General features: G+C 40.6%; 1 protein-coding gene across 7 annotated transcripts in view; it reads left to right on the forward strand.

Moving 5' to 3' along the window:
• The window catches only part of PDE4D (phosphodiesterase 4D), a 442,846-nt gene that overhangs the window by 377,603 nt on the left and 46,594 nt on the right, over positions 1-18,649 (forward strand). For all 7 annotated transcript variants that reach the window (XM_086479625.1, XM_086479626.1, XM_086479627.1 and 4 more), the window contains one exon: positions 12,043-12,155. In XM_086479625.1, coding sequence (XP_086335751.1) covers positions 12,043-12,155 — 113 coding nt within the window. The remainder of the gene's footprint in view (positions 1-12,042; positions 12,156-18,649) is intronic.

Below are 18,649 nucleotides of genomic sequence, written 5' to 3' on the forward strand. Positions count from 1 at the left end.
AGTAGTGAAAAAATATTACAAAATACAAAAGTACCAATGAAGGGACAATAAATGTAGGTTTGTGAGAACCTGTTTAGCAATGACTGACATTGCTTACTCTTGAGAGTTGTCTGCTATGCTGCCTCTTTTTTGAGGCTTTTTCCTGGTTTTTTTATAAACTTCTTTTGCTCCTAAGTGAGAACAAAAGAAAATGAGCAGTAGTAAAAATTCCTGTGAACTGAGCACCATATCATAGTGAACTTCCTATAACATGGAAAGTTGCTAAATAGATTCTGAAAAAAGAACAACAAAGCCAGCGCTGATTTCCCTGGGCATAACGTCACTTGCTTTATCAAACAACACACGTAAATCTAGTTAATTAAAAATTAGCTAAAATGCTATGAAGAAACTACTAGTGCTTTTGAAACAGGTTCTAACTGATGACTAAGCAAGCTTTACCAAGCAGAACAAAACCATGTTACCAGAAGTTTTGAACTTGTCAGATCTCAAAGGAAATGTAGGGTCACGTTGGGTCACACCGACACAGTGTGTTCAGGAACAGCAGTGGGAGAAGGTGCTCCTGAATCAGGAGTTGGTGTCATTTCCTCTAAATCAGCACTAAGCTACAGTAGTTAGTAGGCAGTCACGTGGCTGTCAGTTTAAAATACTATGATATATTCGTCAGGATATGAAGTTGGTGTTTATAGATGTGTCTGGCTTGCCTGGAAAAATGTTCATAAACCACACTTGTAGTTTCAAGCAGGTCGTATAATCGATGTAGCTTTTTATTATCAGTTGTGCAGTACACTGTACCAGTCTGTAAATGCCATGCCTCTACGCTTGTGTGTCAGTGTTGAGCAAAATGAATGTAATGTAAATGGATGTAATTCAGATATGGTTTGTTAATCCACTCTTTTCCTTTAAAGGAAAGTACTGCATTAAAGTTCTTATTAGATTTAACACTGTTATTTATTTTAAGAGAAATGTGATTTGCTCCTTTGTCAAAATGTAATAATGGCCCCTTTCAAGTTGCTTTAAAAACTGAGAGCTGCACAGCACTTCTGGCAAGAACCTGCTGGCAGCTGCAGCAGTCCAGGATGTTGCATAGCCCGCCCAATGGGCAGCCATCCTGAATTATTCTTTTTTGACTTTCGTCAAGAAATAGCCTTTATTAAGGCCAAGCTTGCTGTAGTAAATGTTGATAAATGTTAAGTAAATGTACAAAATTAGAAATTTACCTCTGAATTGCTAATGGGAAAAAAAATTGTAATTATTGGCAAAATACTTATCTGTTTAGAGAGATTGTTAGTAGAAGGTGGAACAGAATAAAAAAACGTAGACTACATCTGAATTAGGAAAAAGCTGGTATTTTCTTAACAACATTTAACATAGGAGATTTCCTTTGATTAAACCCTTACTGCTGGCAGAATCCCCACAGATTACTTTTGCCACATCTCCCGTGTCTGGACAACTGATTACTCTCTTACTGCAATGTCTATGTATTCCTGCTGCCTTCATACTCATAGCTTGAGTTGCAGAACTTTAACGGTTTTGCACTTGGCTCTGTGGATTTCTGCTTGATTTGTATCCTGGAAGAGACAGTGCAGTTCTTGTGTAGAATATTGGAACAGAGCTATAGGGTCCAGCTACAGGTTTATGTACAAAGAGGAAAGAAGTTACCCATAGTGAAAAATACAGTTATTTTTGTTTCTTTAGGTATGTTCCAATATTTCCTTTGAAATCCAGGTAGATAAGAAAGTCTTACAGAACTGATGTCTTGGAAATGGGACAGCTCTAGCTCACCTGGTAAAGATAACCTTAAAAGATGATTAACAAACCTCATCTTTCAGGAAAAAAAAAAAAAAAAAAAAAAAAAGGCTTGGGATGGAAAAGAACCTGTGGACATGTTCAAATTGTCTCTTTGCATAGATCACTGTCCTAGGATTAAGGACAATCATCATTAAAAGCATATTGGACAAGATTGAGTCATGAAGTACAGATCTTTATTCCTCTTTCTTGCTGTTAGGAAATCAAACATTTTGAGAATTTCTGATTCTTTGCTGTGCCATGTTTCCTTTTGCAACTCTGATGAGGAATCATTAGTGAGCTTGTTAAGGCTCCTTCATTCTCAGGGCAAATTTGCACATAAGCCCCAGGTAGCGCTGCAAAACCTATAGCAATTACCTCTGCTCAGATCCCAGATCAACTGCCGAGTATAGGTGATTATCTTCAGAAGTTCAGAAATCTTAGTTTTATTTTTCATAAGAAAATAATAATTTTCAAAACTTAAATACTTTTGTGGAAGTGTACCAGTATCACTGAAGTATATTCTGGGAAAAATTTCTGAGCTCTATTAGAGATGTTGAGAATAGCAATACAAGGGCATTCCCAGGCTGAAGTATCTCTCTATCCTCATGATCACAGAATCACAGAATCAGAGAATGTTAGGGGTTGGAAGGGACCCCAAAAGATCATCTAGTCTAGCCCCCTGCCAGAGCAGGACCACCTAGAGTAGGATAATGAGGAAGAGGAGGAATCTCAAAAAATACAGTTGTGGTGTGGATCTCAGCATCTTCTCTTGGAGCTGCTCCACTTTGTATAAATAAGTGAAGAGTTGAACCACAGAGATACTGATCATTTTCAGGGCTAGGAGGGGAGAAGCTTCTTTTTTATTATTTATCCAGAAGAACTGGAGCAGAAAAGCTTCAACAGATCCATCTCAAAAATAGCCTACAACCCTACATTCAGGGCATTCACATTGTGTGGGAAACTAGTACAAAATTTTGAGCCCTCTCTGTTCCAGGTCAGTTGCATAAAAATAAGGCTATTTTAGGGTAAGATTTTCCTTTTTTACATTTCAGGAAAAAAAAGCCACAAAATTTGGAACTGGTTTGGTGTTACCCTTCTGTAGAGTAAGATATGTGTTTGTTTAGAGGGTTTTTTTTTAAAATCTCACAAATTTTCTGGGACAGAAAAAGGTTTCCCATCGGTTCTATTCGGACCTTTATGCATGGGAACAGAAAAGAACAAGTTGGGCAATCTTTCTGCAAAAAAAAGCTCCAGAATGAGGTGGATTAGTCATGACTGTATTATATCTCACCTGAATCTTTTTGTTCTTACCCTATTTTTGATCTCTTTTATTTCATTTACCTAAAAATTAGGGGCAGGTCCAGTTAATGTGAGAGTGTGACACTACATAAATCAATGCCAAGCGTTTGGCAAGGGGCTTCTAAAAGGAAATATGAGGGGAAAAAAATCATTCTGTGGGTTTCAGGGAAACGAACTGTTAATTAATATTGTGAAAGAGCTGAAATTTGCTGTACAGGAAAGACTGACACAGTGTTTGTTGAGTTTTCAACTTGACGCATGGAGGAGCAGGTTGAGCTGTCTTGTGGTTTTGCTGGATGACGTTTGTCCGTTGCCTACCTGTCATCCAAAACAGTCTCCCAGCCTGGCCTTTTCGTAGCCACAGAAACAGTGACTGATACTTACAATGTCAGCTTGAGGGTTAGTAGCCTCTGGGATAATTTCCTGAGGCAATATGACACAGAAGTGTGGCAGAAATAATGGTTGACTCATTGTCCAGTGCAAAGAAATTGTATGACTAACACAGTTCATTCAGTTTAAACTACAGGTTTCTTATCTGTGACATAAATCTAGCAATAGTGAGGTGTATCTGACTTTCAAAGGAGTGTTTGTGCTCCTCTGCAAAACCCAAAAATTAAACCAGTGGGAACAGTGTTATCTTAAAACCAGCATAAATAGGAAGTGAGATTGTGCTCAAAAAAACGGGGGAGAAGACCCACAGTTTTGAGGTGTTTGCACCATCTGTTATATAATGAGATCTAATCCTGAATGGGGTGCTTGGGCACTACTATAATAATATTTTGAATATATAAATAAGCAATGACACTAAGCCAAATGAGATTATAAAAATATTTATGATAACAGTTACTAAAACTGAACTAAGTTTGTTAGTCTTAAAATTTGTAGGTAAAAAGATTATTCACTTCTTCAGCAGGGTCAGGTAAGTGTGAAATTTTACAGGAGATGAAGTAGATGATCTGCAGATTTTGTAGGGTGAGGGTCTGATTCAGCACATGCTCACTGGGAATAATCCATCGAGAGCATCCATTCGGACAGAAACTTCACACTTTTCCGTTATCTTTAGTAGGGCACAAGAGTCAGTGATATGAAGTGTGCTGCTAGCCCAAAGGCTGATTCAGACCTCACTTGACATTAGAAGGAAGCATTAAAAACTAAATATTGAAGCTAGAAGTGTTGTTTATTGGTTGCCTGTGTTCTTGGTTTAGGGAAGAGTACAAAAGTGTAGCTCATTTGTGCCATGTAAGTATGCTGCAGCTAATTGTGTGTGAAGTGAGGAACAGTTTCATAAAAGGGAAGGAGGAAAATTCATTCCTGCTACTCCCCTTTCTGCTGCTTTCAGGAATGAAGGTGAATGAACTTGCGAGTTCTTGTATTTTTCCTTTTGCTTTGTCGGAAAGAGAGTAGGCTTCCTGTATCCAGCTGGGGCAAGGCTGAGAGGTTTCCTCTCTCCTGCAGTCTCCTGGGCCCTGAAATAAAGCCTGTCTCCAGCTGCTCTTTCTTGCCATCAGTTCATTTAGTTTGTCTTATCAATATAATGCGAATCTGTTTCAAATTAGAATTACCACCAGAAACACTCGGGACATTTGTAGAGTGCTTTCCTTAGGAAACAGGTGTGTATTACTAACAGCTACCTATTAACTTTTTAAATCATTGACCACTGTTAGCTAAAGCTGATAGTGAGGTAGTGATTCATGAAATTTATTACATATAAGCTATGTAAAAAAGGGTGACTTTATAGAGGAGCCTATTAACACTGTCTTTTAAGAAAAAAACCTGCAGTTTGAGCACATTTCTTGTTAGACATCAGAGGATCTAGATGGAGAAGAGCCAATGCCTTAACTCTTGGAAAGCTTTCATTCAGCTTTGCCATTTTATCAGACACGAGGAATTCTGTTGAGGTTTCTTTGGTAAAGACCAGCTGAAGATTTTTCTAAACTTTGGCATTTATAATTTTTTTATATGCTGTGAGCTCAGGCTGCACTGTTGAGTGTTGTGGAGTTCAGAAGTCAAATCAACCAGCAAACACAAACACTTAGGGAAACAGACTTTGTTAGTTCTGGTACTTACAGATATCTTTAATTTTATTTTATTCTGCAGTGATTTCTGAACATATATTTGTAAAATTTTTGAGGAACCTCAAAACCATACGGGGATCCTGAAATTCTTTCCCTGATGGGACTCCAGATTTTTGAATTTCATTTTGATTTAAACAAATTCCTGTTGGTAATAAAGATTTTGTGATGGAAGAGACTTTCAGGGTCTTGGAGCTATTGACATTCGAGATAAAACCAGCAGTAGCTTGCTTAAAAGTGAAGTTGATGGTTTCTAATGGGCTTGTATTGTTTTTTGACAAAAACTTGAGCTATTCCTTTCTGTTCTGATCATGTTATAAGAAAGTAGAAAAAAAAAAATATTAGTAGGTCTTTTTAACAGTAAAGTTTTACGCGTATAAATTTAGTGATTCATATTTCTTGTTTTCATCGTAATGCCCAGAATTATATACATATGAGTTGAGCTCTTCAGCAAAATCCTGATGCGGACAGTGTATTATACTTTGATCCCTTCTACTAGGGTCAGAGACTATTACAGAACAGCAAACATGGCAGCATGGCTTTTTGAATGACTCACTTTTTGCCAACATGGCTTTTATCTTTTCAACTGCTAATTTAATCACAGAATCACAGAATGGTTGAAGCTGGAAGAGATCTCTGGAGGTCATCTGGTCTAATCCCCCTGCTCAAGCAGGGCCACCCAGAACCAGTTGCCCAGGACCATGTCCAGAGGGTTTTTGAAGATCTCCAAGCATGAAGACCCCACAGCCTCTCAGGACAACTTGTGCCAGTGCTCAGTCACCCTCACAGTAAAAAAGGTTTTCCTGATGTTCAGAGGAACCTCCTGTGTTTCAGTTTGTGCCCATTGCCCCTAATTTTGTTCTACTTTGAAAATCTCTCACGTCTCTCATTATGTTGAATCATCAGCAGCATCCTCCTCAGAAACAAACTATTTTACAGCTACAGGGGGAACTGATCTTGAGGATACATCCTCTCACCTAGAAAAAAAATTTTGTGTACGATACAAGAAATAGCATAAGAAAGCAGCTTGAGCAATGAGTCCATTATTGAACTCCCTGCCCACAAGCCTCAGAGTACAGAATCAACACAATTATTACAACTGTCAGGAAAAAAAGAGATTTAAAAAAAGAAGCAGACCTTTTCTCAAAATGCAGTTAGTTCACTAAAAGAGAGCAATAAAAATGCATGCAAACATTTTCCTACTTGAAAATCAAGAGCTTTCCTCTTTTTCTTTATTTTGAACAAAGTTGACTGCTCGATGGCTTACTTCTTTTCACCAGTGAGTGAGTGACGGTGGTCCTTCTGGCAGATTCTTACAGGCTGTGGAGAAAGGAATGTATTAGTCCTTTGCCAAAGTGGTCAGAGGAGAAGGGAGCACTGGGTAGGGATGTGTGGTAATATAAGAATGTTCATTTGGACTTTTTGGATATTTGCTAAAAGCAAAGAGTGGACTTAAAGATTCACACTGCAAACATTTTGATGTACTCTGTCATTAAAGAATTAAATTAGTTAAATACACTGTATGTGCTGAATATGTGTTTTCCTGCTTGGCTTTAATGAAAGATGCTTTTCTGATAGGCTGCTGTCCTACACCGGCATCGCAGGACTGTTTCTTAGGGTGAATTTGCAAATACTTAATACGGGAATACATCTAGACTTTAGAATAAATTATATCACTATGAGTAACATCATTCCAAAGCCTTTTCCAAGAAGTAGACCAAATGTTTAACAGAAGAAAATAGCAGAAGCCAGCACAAGTAATATCCCCATACCCACACAGTGGAACTGAACTACATAGTGAGAGCCTAATGATACAGTTCTAAATTTGTAAGAGTCAGAAGTGCTTTATTTACTCTGGATTAGCTATAATAGGCCTGTGCCAAGAGCCTGATAACTTCTTCGTAGGTATCTGCAGCCTTCCTGTTAGCTGATTTTGTAAGAATATAAACACATGTTGTTCATACCTTTGCCCTTAAAATACAGTTTTAGGGTACAGAGAGATTGTTATATAGCATACATGTATTTCTCTGAGACCATGAGAGAAATGCAAAACGCTGAGGGAAAAAACCCAACTTTTTCCTAGATCTTCATTTGATATGTGTTTTGTCTGTGTATTACTTTATACAGTCCTTTTTTTATAATCTAAGTGTAGTCAAGCATTTTGACGAATTGTGCATGACTGGACTTTATCATTTTGCTCCTATTATTTCCTAGATGTTACTACGTTCTCTGTTCAAGGAGATAATGCAGTTTCTGTAGCCTAAGGCTAGCACTAGTGGCATTGTATAAAGCAAGCAGTATGTTGAGGGATTCCTCCAGATCATCACACCCTGAAAGAAGACTAGTCCTGGTCATTTGGATGCAGCCTGTCTATGCATAAGGATACTAACCGGTACAAAGGATTTTTCTTCACTAGAGTGGAAATTTCTGAGAACTTTGCAGTAGCTGAGTTGTATTCCCAAAACCTGATCAAGAGCATTTTGTGTTACTTGTGATTGTGGAGGAATGTCTGCAAATTTCCAGCTGTTAAACAAAAATATCATTCATAATTACATTTTATAGACAGACATATGAACACTCTTCACTCATTGAACATACTTCAAAAAGATAGCCTTTTAAGTCAAAATATTTATGATTTTCTCAGTGAAACCTAAAAACAAAGTGGATTTTTTTCCGTTGTAAAATGGGTGAATAAGAAAATGGATGCTATTTCTATGCTGTATCAGTGTTCGTATGGCTATGTTGAATAGAAGGTGCCAACATTGACTAAAATATCAGTCACTTCAGTACATAGGCCATCGGTTAAAGCTGTGAGTATGAACATCCTCATTTACAGAAAAAAATCTTAGTTTGAACCACAGAGGATTTTTCTGAAATGCTGTGGTAGTAAGAGAAACTGAAACTAACTCTTGGCCCAGCAATTCTGTTGCTCCAAACTTCAAGGTTAGACAAGGTAGAAGAGCAAAAAGACGGTCAGAAAATTCAGAAAAGATGTCCAGGGTCTGAGTCTCATGGTAGATCTTCAGTTTGTCTTCATTTAGAGTAACCTGGAGGTTTCCAGAGCTTATTCCAGCTGCCTGGACCCTCAAAAGAGAATACACATGTCGAACCTGTTAGGATCACACCACTTCTTGGTGGTGACCTTGTCTTGCCTCCAAGACATTTCCATTTTAAGGCAAAGTGGTCAAAGCCCGTGGTTGTGCGCTTGCTGAGTCAACTCTTTTCCAGCCTCTTTGCTTCCCTCAGACAGTCTAAACCCATCAGACAACAACGAAGCATCTGTACTTACCTTTTCCTTCTGCTGTGCTGAAATTCCTTAATGTACTGCAAAGGTTAGTACAATACACTTGAGCGCCAGTAGAAAACTCTCATATTCCTTTTTGTTCTCCGGGAATAGTAGGACACCATATATGAAAATCATAACGAACTGTTAAGTAAAGTGGACACTATTCCTAATTATTGCCGTATAGCAATTTTCCCCATTGAAAATTTCGAACAGAAGTTGTTCCTGAATAAGGGTGTGAATACAAGTACAGCTATCTCAGATGCTGTGTTAGGACTGTCTGTGCTAAGAATCAAGTCTTTTATAAAAACAGAGAGTAGAGCACCCTTTTTAAACAAATAGGTGTGCAGCACCAAATCATTATGGCTGAGATTTTTCTTTCTGCTAGCATTTGATTTGTTTTTTCTGTGTACCGTACTGAAAGCTACATGTGGTGGAACTGTTTGTAGTAATCTGTGAACTGTAGAGAACATTTGCTGTCACTTCCTTTTTTCTAAAAGCATATATGAAATAACATGCAAATTGTTAAAGCAACTAGTATTAAACTGTATTTCTCTCCCTATTATGAGATATAAAAAAAACCTTTGAAATTTCAAAAACCTTCTTATTTACAGGATTTAATTTGTTTTAGGACTTCATCATATGGGGGCGGCGGAGGGGGAAGCTTGATCATGTGCCTGTACCAAAAAAACTGATTAGTACATCAGTCCTGGCTGGGAATAATTACAGGGTGCTATCTTAGGGGTAACGCAGAGGTCAGAACCAGTGTTGTGAGACTGTCAAAGCTGTGTGGCTGATAATTATTTTTTTATTCTTAGCTTAGGGGTGACAGGGTGTTATACTTGAAAAGCTGTTAACCTCAACAACATTTTCCACCGCATTGTATAACAACAAAAGTGTGGGCCAAATTTAGAGCTTCTGTACTGTTTAGAAAAAAGCTTTCCTATGGTTGTTTTGCCCTTCAGAACTGCCGGAACAAAGCGGGCATGCTTGTTTGATGGGTACTTTGTCACCAGTTAGAAACCCTTTTATTTCCATTTAAGCTATCAGGGCTGGTCTGACCGCTGTGCAGTCTGAGAACTGTCAGGAAGTGCTGAGTCCAGCAATTCTTTAGCCTAGCGTTGGCCATCAGAAGTTTACTTGGTCTGACTGGTCAGTTGGGTCCCCACGACAGCCACAGACACTTCAGGTGTGGGCATCAGAAACGACAGATCATAAGAAACTTCCTAAGGGTGACGAGACTTCTCTGTGAGTGACAGATTCTGGTTTCTCATGTGCTTTGAGATATACTGGTATGGTGGAGAGTAGATAAAGATTCCTGAATGTAAAGTGCTGTTGGTAACAGATATTATTGCTACATGGATAATAAGAAAAATCAGTTTTAAAATAAATAACAAACTGAACGTTGTATTACTTTCACCTAAATATGGTATCCCTCAAGTTAAAATAAACCTGTTTTCATACTCCTCAGAAAAACCTTACCCTCTCACTCTCTTAAGTATTAGAACGGATGATGTTTGCTTGTGAAGAAAAATGTGTTTCCTACTATCTGATTTTCAAGAACTGCTGAGGGTCAGGCTGACAAAAATAACATCATACAGATACCTCACTTCATTATGCATTTTATCCCCAATTCAATCATTGTATAAGGTCACCAGGTAACTATGCATACGTTAACCGCATCTCCACGTCACCAAAAGCATTTAGTGCAGTACACTTACAAACATATTGTAAACATAGTTGTTTCTGTTTCCAGTACTGATCTTGATGAAATCTACACTGTCAGGGCAGTAAACCAGTCAAGTTCAAGAGCTAGTGAGCTGTGATGTCTGCTGTGTTGCAGAACACAGATTCTCTTTTGATGGATAAACAGGCTGGAAAATCCTGACTTTGTTAGCCAGGGGGATTCTTTCAGATCAGATAGCATTTATAGTGAGTATAACTTACATAGTAAATAAATAAAGACCTTGTTTGGAATTCAATGGGGATGTTCTTTATTATCAGTTAGTGTTGTGTTTGCTAAAGTGGCAGGATAATCATGATACAGGCAGGCACTGGGAAATTTTCTTTAAATACTTCTGCCAATTAATTACAATCCAAACTTCTTCTCACATTGCCCTTTTCCAGACGTGAATGGACATTATTCAAAATTTTTGCAATAGCTACAAGTGTAGCAAAGTGTAGCAGCTGTGAAGGAACCCAAGTTTTTGAGCAAGTGCTCTGAAAAGTAAAAAGATACAAATGTTGTATCCTAGATGCCGAACAGTAATGCACTGAGCTATTTGACGGTAGTCCATGCTGGGGTGTTTTATTTAAAAAGGGGTTTTAGTTAACTTGTTTGCGTGATTTTTTGCTTGCCTGGTGTTTTGAAAATACGGTTAATTTGATGTGAAACAAGTTAAGGGAGATCTTGTAGCTGGCAATAGCCAGCCCACTGAACAAACATTTCTCTACCTTGGAGTTACGTTTGCACATAGCTGATCCAGAAGCATCCATGCCAGGAGTTTCAAAACCTGATGCTTCAGATAAACAGCTAGCAAGTCAACATGCCTGGGCTAAAGCTTGCTGGGCTCCGAGTTTGGTGTGGAGAAGCCTTCTCCCCTTCTGACCTACATCAGAAAAAAACCAGCCAGGCTTTGTAGGTGAGGCTCACACCTCAGACGTGGGATTATTTTTCTGAAATTACTTGCTTACCAACAGATCTCCTACTGTTGGAGAGTTACTGCAGAAGAAGTATCTTCCACTCTGTGAGTGAAACTTCTGCAAGTTTTAAGACAGCCCCAAGGTGACAGCAATTTTGGTTACGCAGGCACACACACACACACACACACACACACGCTTTTGGGTTAGAGCAAACTCTACCGCAGTTATCTGAACGCTCCGTTAACAGCCGGTGCTTCGGCGGGTCATCGTTATCCCCAGCACTTAGACGCGTCTACACGTCTTCCCCACACCTCACCAGCGTTAACCCATTCATTCCCACGACATCCCTGTGGGTAGACAAGAAAATGCGGGTCCGGCGGCACAGCGCGGCCGGTGGGTGCCCGCGGTGGGGCCGGCTCCGCGCCGGGTTTTGCGGGGCTCCCCGCCCCGCGGCGGCTCCCGGCGGGGGCCGTGTGTGAAACCGCCGGGGCGGCGGGGGGCGGCGGGCCCCCGCCAGCAGCCCTGCCGCCGGCGGAGCTGCGAAAACAGGAAGCGGGGTGCCCGCAGCCGGCGGCCGCGCTGATTCATCCCCTCCCGCGCCGCCCCGCCGCCGCCGGGCCCGGCCCGGACTCCCTCCGCCACGGGGCCATTGCGCGCCCGCGGAGCTCGGCGCTGCCCACGAGGGGGAGGTGGTGCGGGCGGCCCCGGGGCGGGGCAGGGCGGGCAGCGGGCCCGGCCGGCGGAAAGTTTCTGCCGGCGCTGGCGCTCGCCGACCCGGCGGCCGCGCAGAGGAGCGCAGCCCCGCCGAGGGGAAGAGCCGCGCCTCCCGGGCTGGCAATATGAGGGAGCGGCACTCATGTGCGGGCACCGGGCAGCGGAGGATGGACCCGCTAGAGTTCGCCGTTAGCCCTGTGAAACGCTTGCGAACTGAGTACGCCTTTCCCTGTCTCTTCGCAGAGGAGGCCTACCAAAAACTGGCCAGCGAGACCCTGGAGGAGCTGGACTGGTGCCTGGACCAGCTGGAGACCCTGCAGACCAGGCACTCCGTCAGCGAAATGGCCTCGAACAAGGTAGGAGCCCCCGGCCCCGCGGCCCGGGCTCTTTCCACCGCGCGGGGCGGGGGTCGCGGCGGCCGGCGCGGGAGCGGGCGGCGGGGCCGCAGCGGCAGCCGGAGGGGCTGGTGGGGGGGGGTGGGGGTCGGGCTTGCAGCGCGGCTGGGCTCCCCCGGGCACGCAGCCCCGCGCGGCAGGAGGGCTCCGCCAGGCGGAGCAGCCCCGGCCTGGGAAACTGGCCGCGGGGCGTCACAGCCCCCTTATTATGGGCGTTGGGGTGCAGGGGCGGCTCTTGCTGTCGTTTGTACAGAGGTCTCTTAAATTTCAAGACAAGCTGAGAAAGTGGCGCAGATCTTGGAGAGCTACACTGTTTCCCTATGTGTATCAATTTACAAACAAGAAGAGATTTAGTTTAAAAACAAAAGTAGATTGGTTTTAGCTGCTGGCGATAATCCCTTCAGTTGCTCTTTTCACAGCATCCCGTTCTGAACTAGGGATCTTCCCTAGCACATGGTGTAGAGAGTAGCGTGAAAAGGTGGTAAGAGGTAGTTCTTGATCCCAGGGGAGCTGCAGGCTGAATTTGATTGTAAATAGTAATGCTGACAGCTCTCATAGCACGATTTGTTGTGAAAGAACACGCTCAGAACCGAGGTGCCGTCACAATGGTTGCGATGGACACCTAGATCCAGAGGTGTGTTTCTGAGGCAGTGCGCCCTTCCTCACCTCCTGCAAGCTGAGGATGTGTGTTAGCCGGGGACCGTGTGCTGGTGTCTGCTGTGATCTGCGTGCGTGCCGGTTTTGCAGTTTGGAATAGACTTTCCACATGCTCCATTCATAAGTACGCTTTCTTTTGTGATTTGGTTTGCAAACAGTATGTAGCTGCATTTCTGGAGTTAATTTTTAAAGCTGAATCAATAAGCTTGCTGTCTTGCTTCAGAATTTATATTTGTCATCAATGGAGTATTTGAGGAGCTACATGTACAATGAGATAGAATAAGAAAGTTTAATTAAAATGGGCTGATTTTGCCTCTCATGCCTGCAAAAGCAGCTAGTGATCTGTATTTTAGCACTATTGAACCATTTTAGTTGCAATTAGGACTTTTTTTTAAAGTCAGAAAATAGTGGTTTTGTCTCAGCTTATGTCTTCTTGAAATTCTGCTGTCTTGCTTTGACTGCCCTTACCAAATATCTGCTGTTTCTTATTGGGTGGTTTAAGTCCATGTTCAGCTCTGCCTGCAAGATGTGAGGTGTCTGCACTCTTGTGTGGTTTAGTCCCATAATATAATAACCCTTGTGCTCTTCTTGTCTTTAGACACCCTTAAGCGGCAATGAAGTCTCTGTCTTAAGAGTTATCTGCCTGGCATTGCCCTATTCTCAGAACTGTGTTCTCAGTTTTTATTGCCGGTTGAAAGAGCTTATTTTTTAGGGCATATTGTCTATGTACTGGCAAGTTACAAAGTCAAGAGTTTCCGGGTCTGTTTTAGCACTATTTGAATCCAGTGACATTGTTTTTAAAGGCAGTAAGATCAGACCAACACGTAAGGCCTGATCTTTCCTTGCTAGCAAGTTTGAATACCTATTGGTTCTGTGATGTGTGATGTCTGTATAGCCACTCTTTCACAGGATCCTGGGCTTTCTTCAAGTATTTATTTATTTTTTACCTCCATAAAAAAGAAAGGATATGCAGTATATTTTAAGAACAATGAGGGCAAGCTGGTTTTAGAATAAGGTAAAACTAATTGCAAATCGTGTCTTAAGTTTTGACAAGTATACTCAGATTTTTACCTAAAAGGATCTGTTTTCAAAATAAAACTTTGGAACTGCTTTGCATCTTTAAATACAAAGGTGCTACATCTGATACTATGTTTGGTTTATATTTCTTTGAACTAGTTAAAGAATGTTTGCTATAGATTACAGGATAAACATTCTTCATGTGTTTATTAAAATTAAAAGGAAAAGTGATTCAGAAAAAAATTTTCATCTTCTTGTTTCCAACATAAGATCATGCAGACGAGGGATCGATGCGGGGTACAGAGTAAGCCTAGTTGTCATAGTTAATCTGAAGGTCAGTAAGGATGACTCCAAGCTGTACATCAAAACTAGAATTTCTAGACGACAGTAGTGTATTTCCTGAGTCTGCTTGATCTAGCAAATGTGGATGTATGTGTCTGAAGTACTTCATTGCTACTTACTGTTCCACGTTGCAGTATTTAGGAAAAGCCTGATACTACTATATTGGGAGGGAATAGCTGTTGTTTGGTTTTGCAGGTCATATTCAATTCTTAAGGTAAACTTTTCCCCCGTTTTTGGGGAAATATGCCCCCCTTGTATAGAAATCTGTGACATCTATCAGTGGTTTGGTTTTAGTTTTTTGGGGTTTTTTCCCCCTTTTTTAAAAAAAAAAAATAAATAAAAAAGTAAATTAGTGCCATTAACCATCATTTGAACAATCTTGAACATAAACCAGCAAGCCCGTATAATACTGTGAGGAAATTTAGTGCAGGAGTACTTTAATTTTAGGTGTGTAATGGGTTGTTCTAAAGAAGAATTTTATTTATAATTATTAAAACGTAGCCAACATTTATAAGGTACCTCCTATTGTAATGTAACTGCAAATTGTGACATCTCCATGGGGCATATAGGTAAATTACACTATTTTAGTTTATAGAGAAACTGAAGTAGAGAAACTTCGCTCAAAGCTGAGAACATAGACTTCAGTACAGCAATGAATATTCAAGAGTACCTAGTTCTCTATCCCAAGTGTAAGTCTTGTAAAATCAGATGACAAACTCAGGAAAAGGAATGTTGTTGATACAGAACATGGTTTCTCACTGCGTCTCCCTCTTTCCCTTTCTCTGGGTTGATTGAGAGCTGCACTGTAAGATTGATTGTTTGGGTTTTTTTCCAGACTCTCAGCTACTTCCCTTATTAATTTCCCACCCCCCCTTTTTTTTTTTTTTTTTTTTTTTAATATAACAGCATTTTCATCAGTGTTAGTTTTCCTTATTTATGTGAATAAATAAATAAACTTATTTGTTATAGTCTGCATTATAGGACTGCAGCATTTTTGCGAGACATGAGGGGTGTAATAAGAATGGAGCTCTGCACAGCTAAGAGTTTTGCTCATTGTGTAAAGGCTGCCATAGTAGAGGAAAAAAAAATCCAGGGAGGAAACAGTATTGTGTGTCCTGAGTGCCTGAAGTAGGCCAGGGAGTGAGTCTTACCTCCAATCCCTCTATGTGCAGTGAGTTGGCAGTCTGAACTGTTGATGGCGTCTGTGTGGAATCCCCTTACCGTCGATAATGCCTGCGTAGGACTCATGTTAGCATATCCCAGTCTGAGGGTATTTATTTTGTTTAGATGCCCCTCGTGCTTTGTTAGCAGTAGTCGATGACGTGCCGGCTTGCAGCTTTGGATGACTGAAAGCGAGATGATACAGATATACAAAAAGATCCTCCTTCTCCCAGCTTAAAATTGCTTGAAGCAGTAGGCACGGGGTGCTCTCCACAATCTCAGGATGAGCCCCGGCATGTTGTGACAGTAAGTGCAACCCCCAAAACTTTGAAAACATGCTCTAGGTCAGGTCTGTAGGAAGCCAACCATGATGCTTGGCTGCCAAAGCTACACCAGGATGACTGTAATATCCAGTTGATGTCCCATTTCCCAGCCATCCCTGTGATAAGCAGATTTCCAAGTGCCCGGGGGCATTGCACATGAAGTAACTGATGGATAGATCTGTGATGCACCCATAGGTGTATTCGCAAATAGATCTGATTTCGAAAGGATGTAGAATTTAAAGGTGTTGTCAATTGCCATTATGTTGTTATGAATCACAGTATGTGGTGTTTTCTTAAATTACCAGCTTCTGCAATTGAGTACCAACAAGAGAATCCCAGCTTCTTTTTAAAAGCACAGGAAGTTGGTAATCCTCATACTTCTTCACAAACCCTGTAAAGTCTTGATAGGCTCTGAAACAAGAAAACAAATAAGCAGCACCTTATATTTGGAAAATTGACTAAAATGTCTTTCATTTTTGGAGACCCGATTCTGATTTTCTGTACCATGTACTGTTAGTTTTGGCTAATGTCAGTGAACTGTGGCTCTGTTGTGTTTTTCTGCATGATGCTTACTTGAACAGAAATAAATCCATTTCAGGAAATAGTTAACAATTTGGGCCTCTAAATGTAGGATCCCAAGGCATGATTAGATGCCTCTATTTAACTGTTCTGATTTCCAGAGATGATAACCTGTATCAGTTTCTGCTAAATTTTGAGAAATACCTGTTGAAAAACATAGGTTTTAGGTGGGTATTAGCTTGCTGATGGTGATTTCTAACTTTAGACACAGGTACATTTTGATACACTTGTACAAGCAAATGATCTTTTTAAATTTTCCAGGTTGCAGAGTGATGTCTTTTAATTTTTTTTTAATAATTTGCTCCTTTTTTAATGAATACTGCCCTCTTCTTTTTCTGCCAAACAAGATAAAAGCAAAAAGTAATATATTTTAAGTTCTCTGGGAGAAGAACTATCTTCTTCCAGTATGGAGTTTGTCCATACGTAGCTTAAGTCTCTGATTCTGGATCTGAGAGTTATTCTCTGAGAGCCAATAAGTACATGAAGAACGCCAGTAATAAAGATGTTGCAATGTTTCTGCTAGAGAGCATTCATTGTAGATTAGTCAAACTTGGAGGAATACTTATAATGAAACTGATATGCAAAAGTGTATTTTCAGTTCTGTAATCATGATTTTGCAAACATCTCTAATGTGTTGCTTTACTGTGTCTGAATAGCTGAATTTAGACATGGAAATTCATGTTGGTTTTTTTTCAGTTTTAAGTCTACTGCAGATGACAGCGTTTTTGCAGGATTTGCTGATAACTGGTAATGAACAAGAGTTTGGAAAAGGTCATTCATTGGGTACTTCTTTTCCACTAGAAACTTAGGTGAATGCCTTTTCTCCAGGAAGCTTTTTTAGGTATCAAAGCTAAGAAAATTTAGGTTTCATTCAGTTTGACCGTGTTAACTATGAAACTATTTTTTAAGTATAAACTATTGTATAGTTGTCCAACTTGTGTACCAGGATGTGCAAAAGCTTACAGATCAAAGCAGAAGTCTACTTACGGATAGTTACTAGTGCTAGTTACTATTAAAAAAGCCTTTCTGAGATTTTTCACTGCTTTGAAGATGCCAAAATCATCAATGTTATCAACCAACTAACTTCCAAAGACTATGCTAAAGTAACAGTTGGCACAAGTGTAAGTGGGATTTTGGTTTGTATTTATGGTCCTGTACTTGTCACTCATTATGCTCAAACAATAATCTTAATGATACTCTATTTAAAAAATTACTTACCTGTAAACGTATAATGTAAACTAAAATTACATTTGAAGGAAACAAAGACAATCTGAAATCTGTTCTCTTACTTTTTTTTACATTCCCTCCTGAAGTCCCCTGCCAATTTAAGCTGTTTTTTAATCACATTTTCCTGCTGCTAAAAAGCACTTTTCCTTTCCTCCTTTACAGCACTAAAAGGCTCACAGAGGCAACAGGGAGCTGACTAACATAATATCTGGGGAAAGAGTAAGGCTAAACTAATTACTTAGTTCAAATAATGGACCATGTATAAATTCCCTAACATGCTTCAAACAGAAGTGTTGTGTTACCTCTGCTGGGTTTTGCCAGGGACAGGGGAGAGCCCTGCTGCCTGCCTGCCTGGGTGACCCTTGCAGGGGTGAGAGGAGCAGTGCCAGAAGGTGCCTCCAGCTTCGTGCCAGCTCTTCACAGGCACCGACCAGTAGATGCAGAAGCAGCATCACGTTCCTGCAGGCTGACAGCAGCTCTCTGGGTTTCCCCATGTGCAGGATGTATGGAGCTGATGACAGGCTCTGTCTCCTGACTTGCTCTATTCACCCACTTATTTTATCTTTGTCTTATTTTGTGGAAAAGCTTAAGTGCTGTGGTGGATGGTAATTTTGTAGGAGCATAAACATGGCTCATGCTACTGGCTCAGTCTTTTATTAACACACTACTTTTTAGTCTTGTCTTTTTTGAATTCTTGCTGCTAACTTTGGGGACACGTTCATTGCACAGTTAAGAGCTTGTCTTCAGAAATTGCATTTTGTATATATCAGCATAATTTTTTTGCAACACTTTTTCCAAATGTGGAAGCTCAACCAGAGTAAAATTGTATCCTCTTCTGTCATAGCCCCCAATTAGAGTGACCTTTTTCCAATTAAGGGACAGGATAATGTTGTCATAGCCTTTTAAGAGGATTTAAACATCGTGGGTTTCAGCTATTGCACATGAAAATTATGTGCTGGAAACCTAGCACTAGAAAAGAAATTTGTTGCTGTCATGACTAAATTGTTGCAGAGCAAGCAGCATCTCCATTTTACTTCTCAGATTTTAAAAAGCTTCGATATCCAGGTGAAAAACTTCACGGGGTTTGTTGTCTGACAGTCCTCTTATATAATGTCTGGCACTTGGCTGGCTGACATGATAGTTTAATTG

The sequence above is a fragment of the Leptosomus discolor genome, chromosome Z (assembly GCF_034619465.1).
Source record: "Leptosomus discolor isolate bLepDis1 chromosome Z, bLepDis1.hap2, whole genome shotgun sequence".
NCBI lineage: Eukaryota > Metazoa > Chordata > Aves > Leptosomiformes > Leptosomidae > Leptosomus > Leptosomus discolor.